This window comes from Saccopteryx leptura, chromosome 3 (assembly GCF_036850995.1).
Source record: "Saccopteryx leptura isolate mSacLep1 chromosome 3, mSacLep1_pri_phased_curated, whole genome shotgun sequence".
Lineage (NCBI taxonomy): Eukaryota > Metazoa > Chordata > Mammalia > Chiroptera > Emballonuridae > Saccopteryx > Saccopteryx leptura.
This window is the reverse complement of record NC_089505.1, coordinates 368,794,635-368,818,667: the sequence shown is the minus strand read 5'-3', so window position 1 is coordinate 368,818,667 and position 24,033 is coordinate 368,794,635. Positions and strand designations below refer to the sequence as shown.

Below are 24,033 nucleotides of genomic sequence, written 5' to 3'. Positions count from 1 at the left end.
GCATTTCTGTAGGTGATAAGAAGGAGAGGTGGGATTTGAACCCAGGGCATCAAGCTCCAGGTCTGTCTTCTCCCCACCGTGTTCAGCTGGCTCCTGTCTCCATCAGTTGGTCCTGACAAGTGTTTTCCTGCCGCAGCCAGGTCAGATGGTCAGACGGTCAGACGGTCAGACGGTCAGACGGTCAGACGGGGACGCACACGCGCTCCTGGCTCGCCTGCTGGGCGATCTGACTCCTTCCGCGTGGGAGGCGGGGGCGGGGACAGTCTTCCCCGGGGGCCGTTCTAGTGACCCTCCCCCCTCCGCCTGCGGCTCGCAGGTCCTGCTGCTCCTGTTTCCCAGGGCCAGAGCCCCGAGGCTGGGCGCCAGCCACGGCATTCCTGTGGGCCAGGCCGCGCCGCCCCCTCCGTCTGGGCTCTCCTCCATGGCGTTCGCAGGGCCGGCTGTGCTCCTGTCTGCTGGCCGCCTCTGTCCCTCCGTTGGCCAGACAGGCCGTGGGCTGAGTCTGCCCTCAGGGACCTCGTGCACTTGCGAGGAGGCACCTGGCAGCGCAGCTGCGTGGCGCAGGTCTTGGTGCGTGCCCGCCATTGGCACTGTTGGTGGGGGCCACCTCCGTGTCCTGGGGAATCCTGGCTCGACTCGGGGGACCCGGGGAAAGGCCTCCACAAGGCGCTCTGGAGCAGGCTGCTGTGAACACCTGTCCCACGCCCTCGGTCTCCATAGATCTGCCCTTAGACATTTTCAGATCCGAGACTTTAGTGTTTACAACCTTCCTTGAAAGTTGACACCTTCCCGTTGTCATTTGGAGAAACCAAGGGGCATTCACTCCTTCCCAACATGCTGACGGGACAGGAAGGAGGCTGGGAAGGGGCCTACTGTGGGGGTAGTTCGAGCAGAGGCTCGGGTGCTGGGTGGGCAGGTGTCACGGCCGTGCAGGTGAGTGTCGGGACTTGTCTGAGACCCGGCTCTGGGAGCTGGGCAGGCCCAACCAGGGAGAGCATTCTAGTCCTCTAGGCAAGAGAGGACATTGACCAGACAAGGGAGGGACAGTGAGTTGAGGGGACATGACCAGATTCTGGGGTATTTGAAAATAAAACCAGCAGGATTTGTGGGTGGATCTGAGCCATGATGTGCCTTCCCGAGCACCACCCCCCCCCCCCAGTTAACATGGATAGACAGGCGACTCAGGTCCACGGGGGTCTCCCCCTGCTCTGGACCTGCTGGAGGAAATGGAAACGTCGATGGGAAGCTCCAGGTGCTTCAAGGACAAGGGCTCAAACCCAATTTTCAAGAAATGGAAGGCATATTAGATTGCACGTATCAGGTACTGGGTTACTCGTCAGGGGTTTATAGTCTTCTGTTTTGCACCCACACCGTAACGTAGCAGCAGGTGGTCAGAACACATCTGAGGTTCCCCTGGGCTGAAGCCGTGTGAGGCCCAGAGAGAGAAACCAGCCACCTGGGGGTGTTGCAGACACAGCGGCTGGTCCCCAGCACTGCAGTGGCACCTGCCTGTCACCTCAGGGCTCCTGTTCATCCATCCATTCATCCATCCATCCATTCATTCATTCATTCATTCATTCACACCCTTATTTATCAGTGCTACTACGGGCTCAGTGTTGTCCGAGCCTCTGGGGTAAAGGGGTGAACAAGAGAGACGGGGTGCCTGCTTACAGGGGTGGGCGGTCAGGCGGTACACGGGTGACCCGGAGAAATGAACAAGACACACATATACGGACAAAGTGCTGCGAGAAAAGTCAATACGTCTACAAGCCTGGGGTGTGAGAGCAGATGGCCAGGTTAGAGTCCAGTTACACACGGGTGTCAGAGAAGGCTTCCCTGCGGTGTCTTTGAACTCACTTGCTTAAGTTAGTCTAGCTCAGGGGTCGGGAACCTATGGCTCGCGAGGCAGATGTGGCTCTTTGGATGGCTGCATCTGGCTCGCAGACAAATCTTTAATAAAAAATAATAATAACGTTAAAAATATAAAACATTCTCATGTATTACAATCCATTCATTTCCTACCACTCATGTTCATGGTTGTGGGTGGCTGGAGCCAATCACAGCTGTCCTCCGGGACAACACCAGATTTTTATTGGGTAATGCGTAATGTACACGGGTCGTTGTATGGCTCTCACGGAATTACATTTTGTGTGTGCGTGTGTGTGTGTGTGTGTGTATTTTCCCGAAGCTAGAAACGGGGAAAGACAGTCAGACAGACTCCTGCATGCGCCCGACCAGGATACACCTGGCACGCCCACCAGGGGGCGACGCTCTGCCCCTCTGGGGCATCGCCCTGCCGCGACCAGAGCCACTCCAGCGCCTGGGGCAGAGGCCATGGAGCCATCCCCAGCGCCCGGGCCATCTCTGCTCCAATGAAGCCTCGGCTGCAGGAGGGGAAGAGACAGAGAGGAAGGAGAGGGGGAGGGGTGGAGAAGCAGACGGGCGCCTCTCCTGTGTGCCCTGGCTGGGAATCGAACCCGGGACTCCTGCACGCCAGGCCGACGCTCTACTACTGAGCCAACCGGCCAGGGCCCAGAATTATTAATACATTTTAAAATATGTGGCGTTCATGGCTCTCTCAGCCAAAAAGGTTCCCGACCCCTGGTCTAGCTAATGTTCAGAACGGCGCCTGGCATATAGTAAGCACCATGTAAGTGTCATACATGGACATGAATTCATTTAGTCCTCGAAACAACTCTATGGAGTAGGCACTATTATTGGCTCTGTTTTACAAAATGAGAAAATAGCACAGAGAGGTTAAACAGCTTGCCTGAGGTCACACAGCGCAAACGTGACTTGCCATGAGTATTTGAAGAATGCTTTAATCAAGTGGCTAGGGAAGAGGCAGCTGATGAGGCTAAGGGTGAGGGTTAAGGAAATCAACAAAGGGTGTTGGGATATCCTGGGAGTAGCGACAGCCGGAAGCTATCTACCACCCTGACCTTGGATGGTCTGGGTGGGGGGGGGAAGTAGGTGGTTCATGGAGATGGTGACTTCCGGAGTCATCGGGGCGGGAGACTGGAAGAAAAAGAGCCCAGCCATCTGGGACCACAGGGAGCCAGGAGGGGCAGGAAGAATCAATACACTGACTCTTCTCTCTTCCGGCTCATTGATCTCCACTCGAATGGCCTTCCCATGGGCCAAGCTAACCAGAAGCCAAAGGGCCAGGGGCCCAGGTAAAGAAGTCCTTGAAGGTCAGAGTCCAGGAGGGAGGCAGAGGCAGGCAGAAGAAGGTGGAGCGTGGATGTCAGGGCAGATGAAGCCTGACCTCGTGGGGGTGGAGCACGAATGCACTCCTTCATTCATCCGCTCATGCGTTCTAATTCCCTGCGTGTGACGTCCCCACCTTCACGCCCCGGGAGTGTATCGACCTTGCCCACTGTGGCATCCCTGATACCGGCATGTGGCTTGCCTGTCACAGGGGGTGTTCAGTGAGGGATGTGCGAGGGGTGGAGAAAGGAGCACAGGATGGGAGCGTATTTACTCATCATGAGAAACACACCAGCAAGACTTTCCCCCAGGGCTTCCCAGGCGTCTTTGCAAAGGGCTCGGGAGATGAGTACACGAAGCAGGAGGGGTCCCTGCCGTGGAGGGCGTGATTCTGCCGGACCTTCACCCTCCAGAGGAGAGACTGAGGCCCTGACGGGGTTTGGACCTTCACCCTCCAGAGGAGAGACTGGGGCCCTGGCGGGGTTTGGACCTTCACCCTCCAGAGGAGAGACTGGGGTCCTGACGGGGTTTGGACCTTCTCCCTCCAGAGGAGAGACTGGGGTCCTGACGGGGTTTGGACCTTCTCCCTCCAGAGGAGAGACTGGGGCCCTGACGGGGTTTGGACCTTCTCCCTCCAGAGGAGAGACTGGGGCCCTGACGGGGTTTGGACCTTCTCCCTCCAGAGGAGAGACTGCGACCCTGACGGGGTTTGGACCTTCTCCCTCCAGAGGAGAGACTGGGGCCCTGACGGGGTTTGGACCTTCACCCTCCAGAGGAGAGACTGCGACCCTGACGGGGTTTGGACCTTCTCCCTCCAGAGGAGAGACTGGGGCCCTGACGGGGTTTGGACCTTCACCCTCCAGAGGAGAGACTGGGGCCCTGACGGGGTTTGGACCTTCTCCCTCCAGAGGAGAGACTGGGGCCCTGACGGGGTTTGGACCTTCACCTTCCAGAGGAGAGACTGGGGTCCTGACGGGGTTTCAGGCTCGTCCCTGGCCACTGGCCAGATAAGGTTGTTTTGCCATCCTGGGGATTTGAGAGACACTGAAACCGGTCGGGGTTTCTGGTGGGTCTCACACCTTGGGCCGCCAGCTGTCTGGCAGTCTCACGTCGGGCTGTTCCCTGCGAAGTCCTTCCAGGCAGCTGAGGCCGGGACCCTGGGTTCAAGTGTGAGTCCAGCCATTCCATGCGACACAGGGCTAAGAACAGCCTGCAAGGTGGGCGATCTGAAAACTGTCGCGTGGAGGAGGAAGCCAGGGCTTAGACCTGTGAGATGGCGAGCCCACGGTTGACCGGCTGGTCAGGGTCCCAGCCAGGGTCTGACCCTGCCGTGGGCCCCCCACCCGCACCCCTTGGTCTCAGCTCAGTGGGCCTCTGGTCCTGTTCCCCCCTCCCCCCCCCCAGGTCTCCATCCGGCTGGACGGCGAGAACAAGGCAGTTGAGTACAACGCTGTGGGTGCCATGACAGATGCCGTCAGGGTGGTCTTCCGCGGCGTGCGGGTCAGCGACCTCTTTGACCGGGACTGGCACAAGGTCGCCCTGAGCATCCAGGCCCAGAACGTCTCCCTCTACATCGACTGCGCGCTGGTGCAGACGCTGCCCATCGAGGAGAGGGAGAACATCGACATCCAGGGGAAGACCGTGATCGGCAAGCGCCTCTACGACAGCGTGCCCATCGACGTGAGTACCAGGGCCCTGGGGTCACGTGCTCCCCGTGTGCCCTCTGCCTGCCGTATCATTGATCACATCGTCACCTTGGGTCTGTCTGAGAAGGGCGGACCCTGACTCAGAGAACTGCCGTGTTGGAACATCCGGTCAGCATCCCTTACTCACTCACTCATTCAGTTATTCATCCCTTCAGTCAATCATTTCTCACACACGTCCTGAGCGCCCACCCACTGTGTGCCGGGCACTGTGCTCAGTCAGCACTGGGTACATAGTACATTTATATATTTATGTATCTGTAGTCTGTATTTATATTTGTATTTCATATCTATTTAGAAATACAGGAAACTTTGTAGCCCTGTTTACCCAGCTATGTGTGTAGCCTGCGTCCCCTCTAAGAATTTAATACTAATACAGTGTTATTGTAACTCAGTTATAGATACTATGTGATACAGAATAACACTTCTGTTCATTTTACTAATTATATGTGTACCTACTTTGGTTCAGGTACTAAATAATATATATAAGCTAATTGGATTCTCATAAAGTCTTTGAAATTTCCAGACTGTTTCTACATTTTAAATAAAAAAGCTTTGTCTCAGTGAGACTCCATTAGCTCAGTAAATAGATATTTTGTTTTATTTATTGAGGTGCCATCACCTAAGTAAAATGAACAGTCTGCTTTGATGAGTTCTGTGAAATGTGTACACCTGTGTCATTTTTTTCAGTTGCCTGAAATCACCCAGTTGGTCAGGATGGAGAGGGGTTGTAAATCCACCCAGCTCCCCCGAACCCCTGACTGACCTGCATTTTCTGTGTCACAGCCTGGTCCCTCCGGGCATGTCCTGGGCCACCTGCTGGGGGCTTGTGTCTTCCTCCCTTCCTGGGGGGGATTTACGCTCTGTGGTGGTGGCCGCTGTTTCCGCCTTGTCTGTCTCTTTATCTGTCAGACAGACAGTAGGCTCTCTCTAACTTTAAGGCACTTACGGTCTCACATAGAAGAACGACTCACACTGAGGTCATTTTGGTCTCATTGTGTCAGTTCCATGAGAACAATAAGCATCAGCTATTTCAGGACCCAGAGGAAAGACAGCACACTTAGTCGAGCAGAGCAGGGTAGGTGGATGGGGGAAGGAGGGAGGAGGTAGGCAGGGATGGCTCCTTGGAGGAGGTGATTCCTGGGATGAGTCTTGAAGGATGAAGAGGATTTGTCTGTGCCAGGCAGCCTGAAGCTTTGCCGCGTGGTGTGTGGAGCACCGTGAGGCAGCAGGAGCTTCAAGCACAGCGTGGGGCGAGGCCGGGTGGAAGGCAGGGGCCCTGGGGTCTGCCTGCTGGTGGAGTGGCCTGGAAGGGTTGGGGCGAGGCCGGGAGGAAGGCAGGGGCCCTGGGGTCTGCCTGCTGGTGGAGTGGCCTGGAAGGGTTGGGGCGAGGCCGGGAGGAAGGCAGGGGCCCTGGGGTCTGCCTGCTGGTGGAGTGGCCTGGAAGGGTTGGGGCGGGGCAGGGAGAGGCGGGGCTGTATTGGGGGAAGTTCCCTGGGGTTGCAGAGAGCAGAGCTGAGGGAAGGAGGAGAGGCCGCCCCTGTGGAGAATAATGAGGGAGACCCGGGCCCTGGGCCGGGGGAGGGGGCTGGGTGCTGGCCCAAGGGGACAGTGCTGTTCCTGGGGACTCCATGCTGGCCGCCTCTGTCCTCCTGCCACTGCTTAGCTGTGTGGGGCAGCGCGGACCCGCCAGCCTGCGAGCGCTTGGCCCCGGTGCAGGGGCAGGGGACGCCTGTCTGCCTGTGCTGTTTGCTGCTCATGGGTGTGGGGCGGGCGTGGGGCGGGGCACGGGAGCGGGGCGGGGCGTGGGTGCGGGTGTGGGTGCGGGGTGGGGCGTGGGTGCTGATAGCTCTCCCCCTTTCCAGCCCTGCAAGCTCATTCACCATGTGGACCCGTTCAGTCAGGAAAATCAGGCGCAGAGATTGAATGACTAGCACCAAGTGCGAAGTCAGTGAAGGGCGGCCGACATCGGCCCGCTTGGAAATTCTGCATTTTCCTTCCAGTCTGCGACCTGGGTCCTGCCCTTCCCTGACTCTTAAATTGGACCATCCCGTTGGGCCTTTCATTGAGCCCTTTTAACCCACGGTGTGGAGTCTGGGGGCTGAGGTGGGCCCCTCTCTCTCCTCCTGGTGCCCACTGACATGAGCTGAGTGCCCACTTAGCTGAGTGCCCGCTTTGTACCCAACGCTGGGGAATCCCGGAGCCCCGGACATTTGTTGGGGGGAGTGCTGCTCCCACGTACGGCTTCGTGCTGGGTTTCTAGATTTAAAGGAACCTAAGGACATGGACGGAGGGGCGGTCACCAAATGCCTTGTCCCTCAGTAAGTCTCCAAAGCCCGAGCTGGGATGCTGGCACCCACATGGCTCTGGGAGAGACCCCAGCAGCTTGCAGCTCCCCCTGCGATGGCTGCAGCTCCCCCTGCGGCTGCTGCGGCTCCCCTTGCGGCGGCTGCGGCTCCCCCTGCGGTGGCTGCGGCTGCGGCTCCCCCTGCAGCGGCTGTGGCTGCGGCTCCCCCTGCAGCGGCTGCGGCTCCCCCTGAGATGGCTGCAGCTCCGCCTGCGGTGGCTGCAGCTCCCCCTGCGGCGGCTGCAGCTCCCCCTGCGGCGGCTGCAGCTCCCCCTGCGGCGGCTGCGGCTGCGGCTCCCCCTGCGGCGGCTGCAGCTCCCCCTGCGGCGGCTGCGGCTGCGGCTCCCCCTGCGGCGGCTGCAGCTCCCCCTGCGGCGGCTGCGGCTGCGGCTCCCCCTGCGGTGGCTGCAGCTCCCGGCCTCCCTCGGTGCTCAGCACATCCCTGGGAGCCAGTGTCCTCCTCTCCACCTTATGGATGAGGAGGCCGAGGAGCCGGGCGCTGGCGGGCTTGACCAGCTGCCCCGAGCGGCGAGCAGGGCTGAGACTCAGGCCCGGGCCTGGCTGACCCCAGGTTCCAAGCCCTCTGCACCCCTGGTTGGTTTCCACACTGTGGTCAGAAAAGGGCCTCCAGGCTGCAGACGGGGGCAGCACAGAGGACACTGGGGCCGGGGGACTACAGCTCAGTACTTCAGCCCAGAATCGCGGAGGTGGGGACACTGGAGCAGGGGACTCAGACGGGCGAGGGGGCTGAGGGGCCTCAGCAGGCGGGCTCCCTGGCCTGGCCAGGATGTCAGGCCATTGGCAAGGGGCCCATCCTGGCTGCCGGGTGTGCTCACCCACCTGGGAGCGCCTCTGCCCAGGCCCCAGGCCCCCTGTGCTCCTTGTCCTTGACCCCGAGCCTCGGCCTCTGTCTCCTCTATCCCTGTGTCCTGAGCTTGGAGACGGGCCCAGCTGCGGGGCCCCTGTGCTTGCTCATGCAGGGAGCGGGGCCGTCTCTGCGCAGCAGGCCTCGTTCAAAGAGCATGATTCGGTATCTGGTCACGGTCTTTCACCTGCGGGCTGGTGTCTGTGAGGGAACAAAACAGACAGCCGACTGGAATTGTTACTAGTGTGTCTGCTGAGCCAAGTCGGTGCAGCGAGGGTTTACACCTCTGGGGACGGGTCATGAAGCGGGTGGACGGGGTCTGGAGCTGACCCCTGCCCTGTCGGTTTGCTCAGGACTCCCGGGTGTGGAGAGGCTGCCGGGGAGGGGAGCTCGGGGCAGGGGCGAGACCAGGCCACCAGGGTCAGTGTTCAGTAACAGAGCCTTCCTCTGGCCCCTGGTTCTGCTCCGGGTCCACGTTTGTCCAAGGGGCTGTGGACGTTTGTCCATGCCCGCACGCATCCCCCTCCCACGGTTTCCAGCTCCCGTGTGTCGGGGACGGCTCTGTGCTGGGGCCACAGGAGGGCCAGGGGCCGGGAGCCCTGCCTCCCCGTTTCTGCTCCAGCAGGGCAGACAGGTGAAGGAGTACACGGAGAAACACGTCCACGGTGCTGGGTGTGCTGAGTGCTGTCAGGAGGAGGGACGGGATGGCGGGTGAGGGCGACAGGTGACAGGGCCAGCCAGGCCCCGGGGGGGTGGCAGTGCAGGTGCAGGTGAGGGGTGAGAGGCAAGGGGTGAGAGGCGAGGGGAGCCAGCCTTGTGCGGAGTCGGCAGGGGGAAGACAGGAGCTGGGAGGGCCGAGCATGTGGGGAGCAGGGCTCAGTGCACGTGGGGACATGGTCCGTCTGGAGGCCCAGAGGGAAGATGGACACATAAACAGAGAATTAGGGCCTGACCTGTGGTGGCACAGTGGATAGAGTCGACCTGGAACGCTGAGGTCGCTGGTTCAAAACCCTGGGTTTGCCTGGTCAAGGCATGTATGGGAGTTGATGATTCCTGCTCCTCCCTCTTCCCTCTTCTCTCTCCCCTCTCTAAAATAAATAAACAAAATCTTAAAATAACATTAAAAATTAGAAACAACAACAACAGAGAATCAGCTGCATGATCAGGTGCCAGTGTGGCAGAGAGAGGACTCAATGAGCCCTCTGGACAGGGGGCGTGTATCAGTTACCTGTCGCTGTGTAACAAATGGCCGCTCCAGCTAGAAAAAGCCAATGAAAACAGCATTTATTATCTCCTAGTTTCTGTGGCTCAGGAACAAGGTGGTTCTTCCTTAGATCTCTCATGAGGCTGCCTGTTGGTTAGTTGAACGGTCATCTCGAAGCTCTAAGAGGGCTAAAAAACCCACCTTCAAGCTCACTAGGTTGGTGTGGGCAGCCTCCTGTGAGCCCTCGGCCTGAGGGCCTCAGCTCCTGGCGGGTGGGTGCTGGGCGCGGCCCTGGCAGAGGCGTGGGCGTGGGCCACTGTGAGGTCAGGAGCTGCAGACGGAGGGGACCTGGCCCTGGAGAGGCAGGCAGAGCCCTGTCCTGGAGGGCTCGGCCGTCCTGCGGGAGGCCTGGGCCTCATCTGGACACGTGTGGGTTGTGGGTGCATGTGTGTGCATGCATGTGCATGTGTGCATGCATGTGTGTGTGCGCATGCCTGTGCGTGTGTGTGCATACCTGTGTGTATGTGCGTGCCTGTGCGTGTGTGCGTGCATGTGCGTGTGTGCGTGCATGTGTGTGTGCGTGCCTGTGCGTGTGTGCATGCATGTACATGTGTGCATGCATGTGCGTGTGTTTAACGCCACAGCCCCTTTAAATGATATTTTGTGATAGAAGCACATTTTTTACTTTAAAAACTTCACATAAGCAACCGTGTGGCTGTGACAGTGGGGCTGACCATAGGGCAGTGCTGGGCACCCAGACTGTGGTGGCCGCTCAGGGGCGGGGCCGTGGACAAACACCTGGCAAACGCGTGCCCGGCACCTGCTTGTGCTGGGCCTCACTTTCAGGGGCAGGGGGCAGTTCAGGTGTGGGGTCAGGGGAGGCGACAGGGTCAGACCAGCACAGCTGAGGAAGAAGGGGGCCTGGTGGGCGGGGCCAGCCTGAATCCATGGAGGGGTCCGGGCTGCAGAGACTCACCCACCCCCCGACCTACCTCTCTTTCCAGTTTGACCTACAGCGAATTGTGATTTACTGTGACTCCCGCCACGCAGAACTGGAGACTTGCTGTGACATCCCCTCGGGTCCGGTGAGCCGAGTCTCCTGCACGGAGAGGTTGGGAGGAAATGGGTCCTTGGCCCTCAAGATGGACAGTGGGGTCCAGGGCCTGGGCGGAGGCAGCTGGGGTTCGGGGGACACCCGCTATCAGAATGGGCCCTGGAGGGGCGCCTGTGATCGTTGCTGGGATCCTCTCCCGGCCCAGCCGGGCGGGCGAGCAGGGCGAGCAGGTCCTCCTGGGGTCCTGCTGCGGTCCCGGCGTCAGTCTCACCGCACGGGCTGCGGGCCCAGCAATGCGGCCGGCTCTGGGGAGCAGGAGGCAGACTGGAGGCATGGCCCCAGGAGGGACTGACCGTCCTTGCCCCCAGTGCTCAGAGAGAGAAGGCGGAGGCTGCCGTGTGCTGGGCTGGTTGGCCAGAGAGCAGGAGGCAGGTGTGGCCAGGACTGGGGAGGGCAAGATGGACCAGAGATCGCCTTGGGCCCTGTGGGCTTCAGCCCCTCCCTGGGACCTCTCACTCCCCCCATCTCTTTACCTAACCCTAGCCCCCAGGCTACTCAGAGGAGAGAGGAGCCCTGCAGCCTGCTCTCCAGGGTGGCAGGGTGAAACCCAGGGGCAGCACTCGGCTGTCCAGCCCCTGGGACACAGCCAGCGCCTGGTCCCTGCGCCCGTCTCAGCGCGATGATAGTGCAGGGCACACAGCAGCAGGGAGGGCTGCCAGGCGGAGACTGGAGTCGGAGAGAGGGAGGGGGAGAGGGGGAGGGTCAGGAAATGAGTCCTTACTGACCGGTCCTGGCGGTCCTGGGCGTGAGACACTGAGCCGTCCCGTTAAATCCTGCTCAGCGCCTCGTGCTGGGAACGCCCTGGTCCCATCCTGCAGGGGTGACACTGAGGCTGAGGGGTGACCCGGTCCCTGCAGGGTGCCGAGAGGCCAGGGACCCCACTTTGCCTGCTCGGTTCTGAGGAACCTCCAGACCAAGCCCCTGACTGGGAGCAGTGCTGGGGGGAGAAGCCCGGTGCTGACCCGCTGGGCTTCCCTTCCAGTGCCAGGTGACCGTGCTGGCAGAGCCGTCTGCTCCGCCTCCGCCCCCGCCCCCGCCCACTGCCGGCAGTGAACAGATCGGGTTTTTGAAGACCATCAACTGCTCCTGCCCAGCTGGAGAAAAGGTACCTTCTGCAGTCCCCTCTCTGTCCCCAGCCCTGAGCCCCAGCGCTGAGTGGGGCAGGCTGGCCGGTGGGACTGGCCGTGGAGGTGGGAATTTCCCACCATGCACTTGTTCTGCTGGGGCTGATGCTCCCAGGCTCCTGTGACCCCAGGTCAGGGAAGCGTCCTTGCTCCTTGAACCTCTCATTTCTCGGCTTTGTGCCCATGAGGACGGTGCTGCTCAGACCTGGCTCTGACATGTTTTCCTGAAGTTAATGAGGTTTCCCTGAGGTTTCCCTGAGGTTTCCCCGGCCCTCACCTGCAGCCCCTCCGCTCCAATCCAACTAACTCAAACAGGATTTGGTGTGAGAATAGACTCAGGATGGCAATGATAGGGGTTAGACGTGCTCCGTGGAACACACCCTCATCCCTTTCTTCTCAGCGTTTCTTTGAATCAGCCATCCTCCGTAATCTCAGTGCATATACGAGTAGGTTTTCATGCATTGTGTTCTAATTTTAAAAACAACCGTGTCTCCGTGAACACCACCCCCATCCATTGCCAGGAACTAAGTGTGTCATTGAGTGCCTGAGTCCTTCATCTGCTATCTTTTTCTGTGGACCCGTGGACCCTTTGATAAGAAAAAACAATGTCTGCTGTTTGACCAGAACAAACCTAAACACAACCACAAGGATGAGACCAGCAGAACTGTGCCGGAGAGGGTCTCCGTGCCGTTCCCTGGACCCACCGCCCAGGGCCTAGATCTCCACTGTGCTCAAGTCCGTGGCTGTGTCCGCACCACCCAGCTCCTGGCCACATGCAGGCGGTGCTCCGTGACTTTGCGAGGGATGGGGGAGACGGACAGAAATAGAAAACCCCAGATGAAGTGAGTTGGAGAATTTCAGTAGCAGTCTTCTCTCACGAAGCTTGTCCTGGCCGCAGTCTCCTCCCTCCCTTCTTTCCACCCACGGAGCCAGATCCTGGGGACCCCGGAAGCCCCCGAGGAGCTCTAAGTCAGGCGGGGCCGAGAAGCCCCGGGCCACCTGGCTGGAAGGCCTGTTTGGGGCGGAGGCTCTCTCTGGGCAGCAGGGGAAGTGAAGGAGCCCGGATCCTGGTGCCAGGCGGGCAGGAACGACAGATGGCGGGGGAGAGCCAGGGTGGGCACGCACAGTGCTGGCCGGAGGATCCTGCCAGGCCCCCAGCAGGCTCAGGGCGGCCACAGACAGTCTGTTGATCGAGTCAACACAATAACAGCAATGGTGTGAACCCAAGTCCTTGTCAACCCTTGCTTTCGGTTGAGAACCTGGAGGACGGTCACGGCCTTGTGTGGTTTGGATCACCAGCCACTGTGCACGCAGACGGCCTGTGCCAGGGCGGGTGGCCCAGGCGAGCTGCCCAGTGCCCGGCCCTTCCCCGAGCCCGGCCTGTGGCCTGGATGCGTCCTGCCGAGACCCCTGGGGTCCCTCTCATGGACTCCTGGGACGGGGAGCCCAGCGTCAAGCAGGTGTCACCCTCCCCTTTCTGCTCATCTCCTCCCCCCAGCGCTCAGAGACCCCCGGGCTCAGCACTCATCTCCTTGGTGTGGCTTGTGGACCCTCCCCACGCCCCCCAGCCTGCGTGGCCCATGGGGGGTCCCCAGTGACCTTTCTGGCCTCATCACATGGCACGTCCCTCCCCGTTCCATGCCTGGCCAGACCTTCCTTAGAGGGCTCGTGGTCTTTCGTGACTTCTGGGACTTGCACGTGCCGCTTCTCCTGCCAGGAGCGACTTCCCCTGTCCCCTCTCCTTTCCCGGCTAATGCCTTCCCTTCTCTCAAGAGCTTCCTCCTGAGCACACTGCTGTCCGGATGACTCCCCCTGTCCTCTCCTGACCTCCCTCCTGACTCCCTTCATTCCCACTCGCCCACTGAGTAACTGTTTAGTAAGCGCCTGCTCTTTCTGAGGCCCCGTGACCCCTTTCTCTGCCTGGGCGTCCGTCTGCCATGACAGTGGTCACATTGCCTTAGACACGTCGGCTTGTCTTTACCTCCGTAAGGTAAGTTCCAGGTGGCAGAGACTGAAGGTGGATGTGCCTGTATTTTCAGCTACTGATACATAGCAGACCGCAAATCCTGGCCGAACTAAAGAATAAGAAGACCAGAGTGTAGAGGACGGATGGGTGGACGGGCGCACAGAGGGACGGTGGACAGATGGGTGGGTGGACGGGAAGGATGAAGGTTCACTCCCTCTTTCTCACTGGTAGGACAGGGTCTCGCTCTTTGAGATTATCAGTCATCCTACAAATTCTGAGCCTCAAATGCTGGGTGGCGTCACCCGGTCATCCATTCCTTTGTTTACTTAACAATGCATTATTTTTGACAATGCACATCCAACAAACACCCACTGTGTGCTGAGCACCGAGGTTGTAAGACACACAGGACATGGTCCTCAAACGTCCCACCGGCTCCTGTCTGGCTGGGGCACCCAGGAGCTCCATGGCCTGCCCAGCCGCTGAGCTTGCCACCCGGTGTGCTGGACAGCCTCCCAAGCACAGGCCCCCCCCTGCAGAGGCCAGTCCAGTCAACAGAGGTGACCTGGCCTCCTCCGTCCTCAGCTCCACAGAAAACACAGCCCAAGGGGCCTGGGAGTCTGAGCTTTCTCTCCGGGGAGGCGCAACTCTGGCCACGGGCGGACTTCTCTTCCGATGGCTTCAATCTTCAGTTCAGTTTAGGAAACAGGTCCATTATTTACCGAAGTCCACAGGTGGCCTTCGGGTCCATGTGTCCCATCTCTAAAGCCAGACCGGTGAGCGTGAGCTGCGTAAGGCGTTCTGCGGGGCACGCCGGGAGGCAGAACACACAGAGCATTTAGCTCCGTTTTGCATTCCTTCTTTTATTAAAAAATTTATTTATTTATTATTTTAGAGAAGAGAGAGAGAGAGAGAGAGAGAGAGAAAGGGGAGAGGAGCAGGAAGCATCAACTCCCATATGAGCCTTGACCAGACAAGTGCAGGGTTTTGAACCGGCGACCTCAGTGTTCCAGGTCGACGCTCTACCCACTGCGCCACCACGGGTCAGGCCCCGTTTGCAGCTGTCAATGGCCCCTGAGATTGCCTTTTCCATATATTCCTGAGGAGCTGCCTGCACGACTGTGGCGAGTGCGTCCGTGTTTCAGCGACGGGTGGTGTAGTGTCCCTATCTCTGTTCTTTTCTCTGACGGCGTGACGTTGCACACACGGTTGCCTGAATCACGCTGCCTGTGGTCGGGATGTGGCGATACCCACGCGTACCTGTAACTTCACAGGTCACATCTCACATCCAGGGATAAGGTCTTCTACACCCGTAGCACACGTTTTAAAAAGTGGGCAGCGTTTACATCTAGAAATAGCCTGGTGGACGTGCCCTGTTGTGTATTTTAGTGGGTAACAGTTACACGGACCTTTGTCAGGCTGCGTGTTTCTGTTCAACAGGAGGGACAGCAGGTCGGGGACCCCCCCCCCCCAGGGAGTGGTGTGGGTCTCTGCCTCTGTTTCCCAATGGCTGCATCGGAGGCGACGTCCAGGCCCCTTGGGTCGGCTTTCAGTTCAAGAGCGGGGCGGTCGCTGCGAGAGGCCTGTCCGGCTGGTTGGCCAGCACGCGGCTCGCCGACAGTGTCCTGGGGCACGGACAGGGGTGGGTGAGCAACGAGTGAGGAGAGGACGGGGGAATGAAAACAGAGCCTCACTCGTTTCTTCTGTCTTTTCTCCGTTAGGGTGAAAAGGGCTATGCTGGCCCTGTGGGACTCCCCGGCCCAAAGGTCAGTACTGCAGCCGGCAGAGGTTGGGGGGCCGGGGGTGGGGGGCCGGGGGTGGGGGGACTTCGGAGCCCAGGCGGCCGGCAGCTCCGCTCTGTGTGTAGGAAGGAAAACGGGAGTTAGATGAGTCCTGGCCGGTTTGGCTTCCGAGCTTGTTGGGCTGGAAGGAGAAAGCGGGCGGCATGGGACTCAGTCTGTGCTCAGAACCTCATTGCTCCGTCCGGAGGGCGCAGGGCGGGGTCAGGCTGCACGGCCCGGGTGCAGGGCCTGCTCGCCCCGACAGGCTTGACCGCAGTGACGGCCAGTTCCCATCAACCCCTTCAGGCTTCCGTCGTCCAGACCCTGGCGGGGGGGGGGGGCTCCTAAGAGTCTTTTTGTTTAGACTTCTGTTTGTTTGAATTGCCTGAAAAATTTTGGCGCACATTTTCAACTCACTGATTGCTCCAGGCCAGGTGCAGTTCATGGGGTCCTCCTTCCGCAGTCGGGGGGCAGCCCCTCTCTCCGTTTCCCCCCAGGCTGTGATGTCACAGCGCTGGGCAGGGCTCTCGTCTCACGTCCTTGTTTGTGCATTGCCCGTGGTCACACACAAGCTCGTAGACGAGGGCAGGTTGGTCCAGGGGCCGCTGCCTGGCGTTGGAAAGCGGGACTGAGTGTGGGGCTGGAAACACCTAGCAGAGTCTCTCTGTCTCTCTCCCTTCTCTCTGTCTCTCTCCCTTCTCTCTATCTCTCCCTGTCTCTCTCTCTGTCTCTCCCCCTGTCTCTCTCTCTCCCTGTCTCTCTGTCTCTCCCCCTGTCTCTCTCTGTCTCTCCCATCTCTCTCTGTCTCTCCCCCTATTTCTCCCCCTCTCTCCCCTGTCTCTCCCCCTGTCTCTCTCTCTCTGTCTCTCTCTTCCCATCTCTCCCCATCTCTCTCTCTGTCTCTCTCCCCATCTCTCCATCTCTCCTCCATCTCTCTCTCTCCCTCTGTCTCTCCCCCTGTCTCTCTCTCTGTCTCTCTCTCTGTCTCTCCCCTGTCTCTCTGTCTCTCTCTGTCTCTCCCCCTGTCTCTCTGTCTCTCTCTCCCCCATTTCTCCCCCATCTCTCTCTCCCCATCTCTCCCCCATCTCTCTCTCTGTCTCTCTCTCCCCATCTCTCTCTCCCTCTGTCTCTCCCCCTGTCTCTCTCTCTGTCTCTCCCCATCTCTCCCCATCTCTCTCTCCCTCTGTCTCTCCCCCTGTCTCTCTCTCTGTCTCTCTCTGTCTCTCCCTGTCTCTCTCTCTGTCTCTCTCCCCATCTCTTCCCCATCTCTCTCTCTCCCTCTGTCTCTCCCCCTGTCTCTCTCTCTGTCTCTCTCTGTCTCTCTCTCCCTGTCTCTCCCCATCTCTCCCTGTCTCTCTCTCTGTCTCTCCCCATCTCTCCCCCATCTTTCTCTCTCTCTGTCTCTCCCCCTGTCTCTCTCTCTGTCTCTGTCTCTCCCCCTGTCTCTCTCTCCCCATATCTCCCCCATCTCTCCCCATCTCTCTCTGTCTCTCCCCCTGTCTCTCTCTGTCGCTCTCTCTCTGTCTCTCCCCATCTCTCCCTCTCTCTCTGTCTCTCTCTCCCTCTCTCTCTGTCTCTCTCTCTGTCTCTCTCCCCATCTCTCTCTCTGTCTCTCTCTGTCTCTCTCCCCATCTCTCTCTCTGTCTCTCTCCCCATCTCTTCCTCTCTCTCTGTCTCTCTCTCTGTCTCTCTCTCCCCCATCTCTCTCTCTGTGTCTCTCTCCCCCTGTCTCTCTCCCCATCTCTCCCCCATCTCTCTCTCTCTGTCTCTCCCCATCTCTCCCCATCTCTCCCTCTCTCTCTGTCTCTCTCTCCCTCTCTCTCTGTCTCTCTCTCTGTCTCTCTCCCCATCTCTCTCTCTGTCTCTCTCTGTCTCTCTCCCCATCTCTCTCTCTGTCTCTCTCCCCATCTCTTCCTCTCTCTCTGTCTCTCTCTCTGTCTCTCTCTCCCCCATCTCTCTCTGTGTCTCTCTCCCCCTGTCTCTCTCCCCATCTCTCCCCCATCTCTCTCTCTCTGTCTCTCCCCATCTCTCCCCATCTCTCCCTCTCTCTCTGTCTCTCTCTCCCTCTCTCTCTGTCTCTCTCTCTGTCTCTCTCCCCATCTCTCTCTCTGTCTCTCTCTGTCTCTCTCCCCATCTCTCTCTCTGTCTCTCTCCCCATCTCTTCCTCTCTCTCTGTCTCTCTCTCTGTCTCTCTCTCCCCCATCTCTCTCTGTGTCTCTCTCCCCCTGTCTCTCTCCCCATCTCTCCCCCATCTCTCTCTCTCTGTCTCTCCCCATCTCTCCCCATCTCTCCCTCTCTCTCTGTCTCTCTCTCTGTCTCTCTCCCCATCTCTCTCTCTGTCTCTCTCCCCATCTCTCTCTCTGTCTCTCTCTCTCTGTCTCTCTCCCCATCTCTCTCTCTGTCTCTCTCTCTCTGTCTCTCTCCCCATCTCTCTCTCTGTCTCTCTCCCCATCTCTTCCTCTCTCTCACTCTCTCTCTCTGTCTCTCCCTCTCTCTCTCTGTCTCTCTGGCATTACGTATTTTCACACTTGTTCACTGCATCGCTGCCGAACACCTCTGTCCCTCTCTTCTCCCTCCTTCTGCCTCTGTAGGCACCGTCATCTCCCTCCCTCTTTTCTTATCCTCTCCCCTGCACCCCCACGTGGCTGGGACGGGGATGGAGAGTGCACACACACACACACACACACCATCACATACACACATATTCCTTCGTACGCACGTATGCACCCTCACAAACATGCACCATCACACACACACAAACCATTGCCCCACATGGACACATGCACACACACACAGCCTACTCAGCGGCCCTCCCCCGGGGTCTGCAGGAGGGCAGCGCAGGGCAGGCTGGGGTGCCAGGGGGTCTCTGTGAAGAGGAGGGCAGGGTTTCTGCCTCACCGAGCTGCCCCGGGCCGTCGCTGAGGCCCCTGGGCCGTCAGACAGGAAACAAGCACAGAGATGCCTGGGGTTCGTGGACCTATCCGCAGGGGCTGCTGGTGGAATGACCATGGTGCTGTGGTTGGACAGAGCTGGGCCGTGCAGGCGCAGAGCCGGACCCGACTCCGGGAGAGATGGGGGGGGAGGAGCCCGCGGGGGGAGCAGCTGCAGCCCCCCCCCCCGACCCCTGTGGAGACGCCACGCCACGCCGGGCTCCCGCCTTACTGCCCTCGGTCCTGCCTGCAGCGCCCGGTCAGGTTGTCCCAGCGTGGCCGACCCTGAGTAAACAGCGGGATTCCCCGGGGTTCCGCTCACCTCCACACCGCTCGGGTCAGCCCCACAGTTGTGGCCTGGTGTCTCCTGGGTGCCGCGGCCCATGCTAGATGTGGGGACATGGCAGTGAAGGGCAGAGAGCCCGGTCCCAGGATGCGCAGGCCGGCCAGGGAGGAAGAGACACGTGACGGAGAGGAGTGGAGTCCCAGGTGGGGAGTCCCAGCTCCCTGGGAGGCCTCAGGGTGCCACTCCCTGGGAGTCCCAGCCGAGCAGGGTCCAGGAGGGTGCAGGGGAGCTGCCCGGGACAAGGAGGCAGGGAAGGGCATCACACGCCAAGGGAACAGCGTCAGCAAAGCAGCCATTTGTTCTCAGAGGGTGGAGTGGGAGGTGGGGTGGTTGGAGAGGAATTGCATGCCAGGGGCAGAGGGAGGCAGAGGAAATGGCTCGAGGGTCCCTGCTCAACACTGAGCAGGTCTGGGCTTGGCTCAGAGGACGGTCGGAACCTGGGCTCCAGTTCCACAAGGTCCTTGGGGAACCTTTTCTTCCCTTGAAGACAGTTTTTCCTCCCCCACCTGCCCTCCATCTCTTCAGGAACAGCTGGAAGGGTCCAGGGCCCTGACGGGCACAGACCTGTCACGCCGATGGCTTGGTCAGGGGCCCCGGTTGACCCGGGGCAGTCAGCTCGGGGGCCCCGGCTGACCCGGGGCAGTCAGCTCGGGGGACCCGGTTGACCCGGGGCAGTCAGCTCGGGGGCCCTGGTTGAGGTTGACCTGGGGCAGTCAGCTCGGGGGCCCTGGTTGACCCGGGGCAGTCAGCTCGGGGGCCCTGGTTGACCCGGGGCAGTCAGCTCGGGGGCCCTGGTTGACCCGGGGCAGTCAGCTCGGGGGCCTGGTTGAGGTTGACCTGGGGCAGTCAGCTCGGGGGCCCGGTTGAGGTTGACCTGGGGCAGTCAGCTCGGGGGCCCCGGTTGACCTGGGGCAGTCAGCTCGGGGGCCCCGGTTGAGGTTGACCTGGGGCAATCAGCTCGGGGGCCCTGGTTGAGGTTGACCTGGGGCAGTCAGCTCGGGGGACCCGGTTGACCCGGGGCAGTCAGCTCGGAGGACCTGGTTGACCCGGGGCAGTCAGCTCGGGGGCCCTGGTTGAGGTTGACCTGGGGCAGTCAGCTTGGGGGCCCCGATTGAGCCGGGGCAGTCAGCTCGGGGGCCCTGGTTGAAGTTGACCTGGGGCAGTCAGCTCGGGGGCCCCGGTTGACCTGGGGCAGTCAGCTCGGGAGCCCTGGTTGAGGTTGACCTGGGGCAGTCAGCTCGGGGGCCCTGGTTGAGGTTGACCTGGGGCAGTCAGCTCAGGGGCCCTGGTTGACCTGGGGCAGTCAGCAGAGCACTGCATGCGCCTGGTCACTGTGTGCTCAGGACAGCTGGCCCCTTTCATGGAGGAGGAGCCTGAGGCCCAGGCACTGACACCGCCGGGCTGAGCTGCAGAGCTGGCGTCTGAACCTGGGCTTCTATGTCCCCGTCTGGGGCCCTGGCTGCGTACCAGCCGCCAGGCCATGCCCAGGGACCAGCATGAGATACTGTCATCCACTCGCTTTCTCAAGGTGTCCCTCGTTCCTGGAGTTCAGAAGTTGGGGAGATGATTCCGATCTTTCCCCCGCCCTGGAAATGGGCAGTGTGGCCACACTGTGCAGTGGACAGTGACAGAATCCGGGGCTTCGGGAGTTGGGGCGCAGTGGCTGTGGGGGGCCTGTGGGGGACGGCCCTGGGGAGGACCTGCGTGGTGTTCACCTCTGATTTCAACTCCCCAGGGAGACGCGGGCACCTCTGGGCCAGCTGGAGCTCCCGGACCCAAGGGAGAGAAAGGCGACTGGGTGAGTGAAAGGCCCGCTCTCGGTGGCTGTGGGGGAGCCGCAGGGCTTCCCCCAGGGGGGTGCCAGGCACCGAATCCCACGGCGCCCTCCCAGTGCAGCCCAGGCCCCCACTGTGGGCACGGGAGGCAGTGGGCGTGGCACACCAGGCCGTTGTTGCTGTCACTGTGGCCTGGCCTGGCGAGAGCACCATCCCCTCCCCCCACACCCTCCAACCCAGCACCGTGGCATCAACAGCACACGCTGGGTGTCAGGCAGACCTCAGTCATGCTCTTAGCTTCAGCCTTATTTGCTGTGTGACCTTGAGCAGGTCTCTCGACCTCTCTGCAAGCCTCATGTACACCATTAGCAAAATGTCTCTAAAACTCCTGGCCCTTGGTAGGTGGTCAGCGAGTGAGAGTTGTCTTTACTTGTGATTATAATTAGCTCCTCCCAGGTTCTCAGTACAAAGGGGCAGGCCCCAGGTGACAAGACAAAGCCTCTCCCTGGAGGAGCTGACCTGGACAGCCGGGGTCCCCCCGCACCCCACATCGCAGTCACCCAGCAGCAGCTCCTTCCCTGGCTGTGCCATCGGCTCTGCTTCGTGGGACAGGGCGTCCCGGGGACCCTCCTGTCACTCCCTGTGACAACTCTCTAAGCACAGTCTCCCCACGTCTCGAAAGGGAACGACACAGAATGTCCAGACTCGAAGGACCTGCCCCTGGTCACAGGGCTCGGATCTGGCAGAGGCAGAATTTGAACCTGATCCGCTTTCCCCCGAGTCTCGTGCTCACTGGGTGCTGCACTCGTCACCCGTGCTGTGTATGCCCGCCCCTGAGTGTGGACGGGAGTCCCAGCCCTGTGCAGGGTCAGGATGACACGGGGCAGGGAGACCTGCCGGCCCTGAGCAGGGGTGTCCCACTCCCTGACACGTGTTCGCAGGTACCGGGCACGTTTACACCTCAGGTCAGCCCGGTGAGCTGGGGTCCAGGGAGACGCGTGTTCCTCAGACACGGGGGGGGGGGGGGAGCAGGCAGCAGACACTGCCGACGAGCGGGCACAGGTGTCGGACTCAACACAGTAGCCGTAGGCCCACATTCAAAGAGCTGTAGGAAACCATTCTTCAAGAAATAAAGGAAGGTAGTGTGACACTGTCTCATCGAAGACTGAATATTAAAAAGAGATAAAAATTCTTAAAAAGGACCTGGTGGAAATTCTGGAGCTTGAAACTATAGTAAGCAAAAAGTAAGAACCACCAGGGAGGCCCCACCGCAGGCTCGACGCTGGCTGAGGAGCCAGCGTTCCTGAAAACAGATCAATAGAGGTGACATCACCTGAAGGTCAGAGGGAAAAGGCTAAGAGGGTAAATGAACAGCCTCAGAGGGGGTGGGCCCACAAAACGCCCCAGTGTGCACATGATGGGGGCCCAGAGAGGGCGGGAGGAGCAGGACAGGTCCTCAGACATGCGGCTGAAGACCCCCAGATCGATGAAGGTCAGTAATCTGCACATCCAGGAGCTCAGTGAGAGAGCCGTCCTCAGATACATCATTGAAAAATCCTAAAACGCAAAGAGGAACATTTGAAAGCAGCAGGGGAAAAAAATAAATCGCCGTGGACAAGGCACCCCCGTAAGGTAATCAGCTGACTTCCCCTGGGAAAGAATTAAGGCCAGAATGCAGTGGGATGGTGAGTGCAGAGTACGAATTATGACTGTGTTTGGGGTGTTTAGTGTCTGTAGTAAGAACAGCACAGAAAAGGGAGAGAGGGAACAGCTATGTAGGAGCGTGTTTGTAAGTGTTAGTGGAGGGAAGTTAGTCTAAATCTGGAGCGGATTCTGTTGGGTAAGATGTAGATGCCAAACCTCTGGGGAAATAATTGAGAAATATATAGTGAAAATATCATTGAAGAGATTAAAAGGTTGCACTGGAAAATACTCAATGCAAAAAAAATAAAATAAAATAAAAAGCAATAAAGGAACAACAACAACCAAAAACCCCAGAATATGTAGAAAACAAAAAGAAAATAGTGTATGTAAACCTAATGGCATTAATAATAACACTGCATGTGATTATATTAAACCCATTGAAAAGTAGAGATGTCAGATTGGACCAAGAACCTGACTTAACTGCTCTGTGCCCACAGGAAGGAGACACACTTCAGATACAAAGATACAAATGAGTGAGAAGTAAAAGGATAGAAACTATATATCCTGAGAGTAGCAATAGAAGACATTTGACTCGACTGGTATCAGAGAAAATAGATGTTAAAACAAACAAACAAAAAGGTTAATAGAAATAAAGAAACACATTTTATAACGATAAAAGTGTCAATCCTTCAAAGACGGGAAGTAATTTATCTGTACGTAAACGCAGAGCCCCAAAGGAAGCAAAACCTGACAGAATTGACAGGCGTGATAGGTAAGCCAACAACTGTGGTTAGAGACTCAGTTTCTCACTGGCGATGATGGTCAGGACACCTGGGAGCGGGGAGGAGTCCGAGCCCTCACGTCTAGCTGGTGTGAGATGGTGCAGCTGCTTTGGAGTCAGCCTGGCAGTTCTTAAAAGGTCACACCTAGAATCACCGCAGGACTTAGCACATCCCTCCCAGCCCACCCCCAAAGAAACAAAAACACACATCGATACAAGACCTTATACACAAACGTTCCAGCAGCGTCTCAGTTCACAGTAACTAAAACGTAGAACCAACCCAAACATCCCGCACCTGACGGAGGCGGACAGGAAGCGTGTGTGGCATCACACACAACGTTTCCCTCAGGGAAGGGTGCTGATACAGCAGCGGCGTGGGTGAGCCTCGCGAGCACTCTGCTAAGAGCACATGGCCCGAGAAGCCAGTCCTGCCAACCCACCCGCTCCCTTTCCCTTTATACAGAACAGCAGGACTAGGCAGGTCTGCAGAGACAGACCCTAGATCAGCGTCTTCCCCGGGCAGGGGGGCAGGGGGGGGGGACACGTGGAGTGACCACCTATAGGTACGCAGTCCCTTTTGAGGTGATGAACACGTTCCGAAGTCGATGGTGGTGGTGGTCGCACAGCTCTGTAAATATCCTAAATGCCACCAAACTGTGCACTCCCGGGTGAATGACAGGCTCTGTGGGTTTATCTCAATAAGCCTGATGGAGAAAAGGAAAATGAAAGGATCGTACCACACCACTAAGTGGTGGGGAAAGTTAAATCAGACGGCTTCACCAGGAGAGAACCGACACGTGTGCATGATAGTCGTCATCTTCCTGGGGCCCCCGGCAGAGCGGATGGGACGGCAGCCTCTGCTTCGCATGCCCGGGAGCTGCCCCGCCGAGACGTCCTGACCTGAACTGCCCTGTGGTCACCTTCGCCCTCTGCTTTCCCTTCCAGGGCCGAGGACCTTTCGTCCACGGAGAAAAGGGTGAAAAGGTAGGCGTCTCCCTTTCTGTCACACTCCTCCGGGGCTGCGGCGGTGGCTCGGGAGCAGGGCGGGGTCTTGGGGTGGGGAGGGCTGTGCTCCCGTGTGCGGCCGGGGAGGATCTGAGGGGGAGAAGGGGGTCTCCGCGGCTGAGCGTTGGCCTCACGTCTGTCCTCCCGTGACTCGGGGACGGTGTGATGGTGGGTGGTCAGGGCTCCCCAGGGGCTGTAGGGAGCTGGGCGTGCGCAGTGGGAGGCGGAGGAGTGCTCGTTT

General features: G+C 59.2%; 1 protein-coding gene across 1 annotated transcript in view; it reads left to right on the top strand.

Annotated features, from left to right (window-relative positions):
* Positions 1-24,033, top strand: part of COL22A1 (collagen type XXII alpha 1 chain) — a gene marked incomplete at its 5' end in the record, with an annotated part of 223,216 nt that overhangs the window by 40,218 nt on the left and 158,965 nt on the right. The window contains 6 exons of the mRNA XM_066372771.1: positions 4,615-4,890; positions 10,334-10,414; positions 11,426-11,548; positions 15,252-15,296; positions 20,323-20,385; positions 23,733-23,771. Of these exons, the coding sequence (XP_066228868.1) occupies positions 4,615-4,890; positions 10,334-10,414; positions 11,426-11,548; positions 15,252-15,296; positions 20,323-20,385; positions 23,733-23,771 (627 nt within the window). The remainder of the gene's footprint in view (positions 1-4,614; positions 4,891-10,333; positions 10,415-11,425; positions 11,549-15,251; positions 15,297-20,322; positions 20,386-23,732; positions 23,772-24,033) is intronic.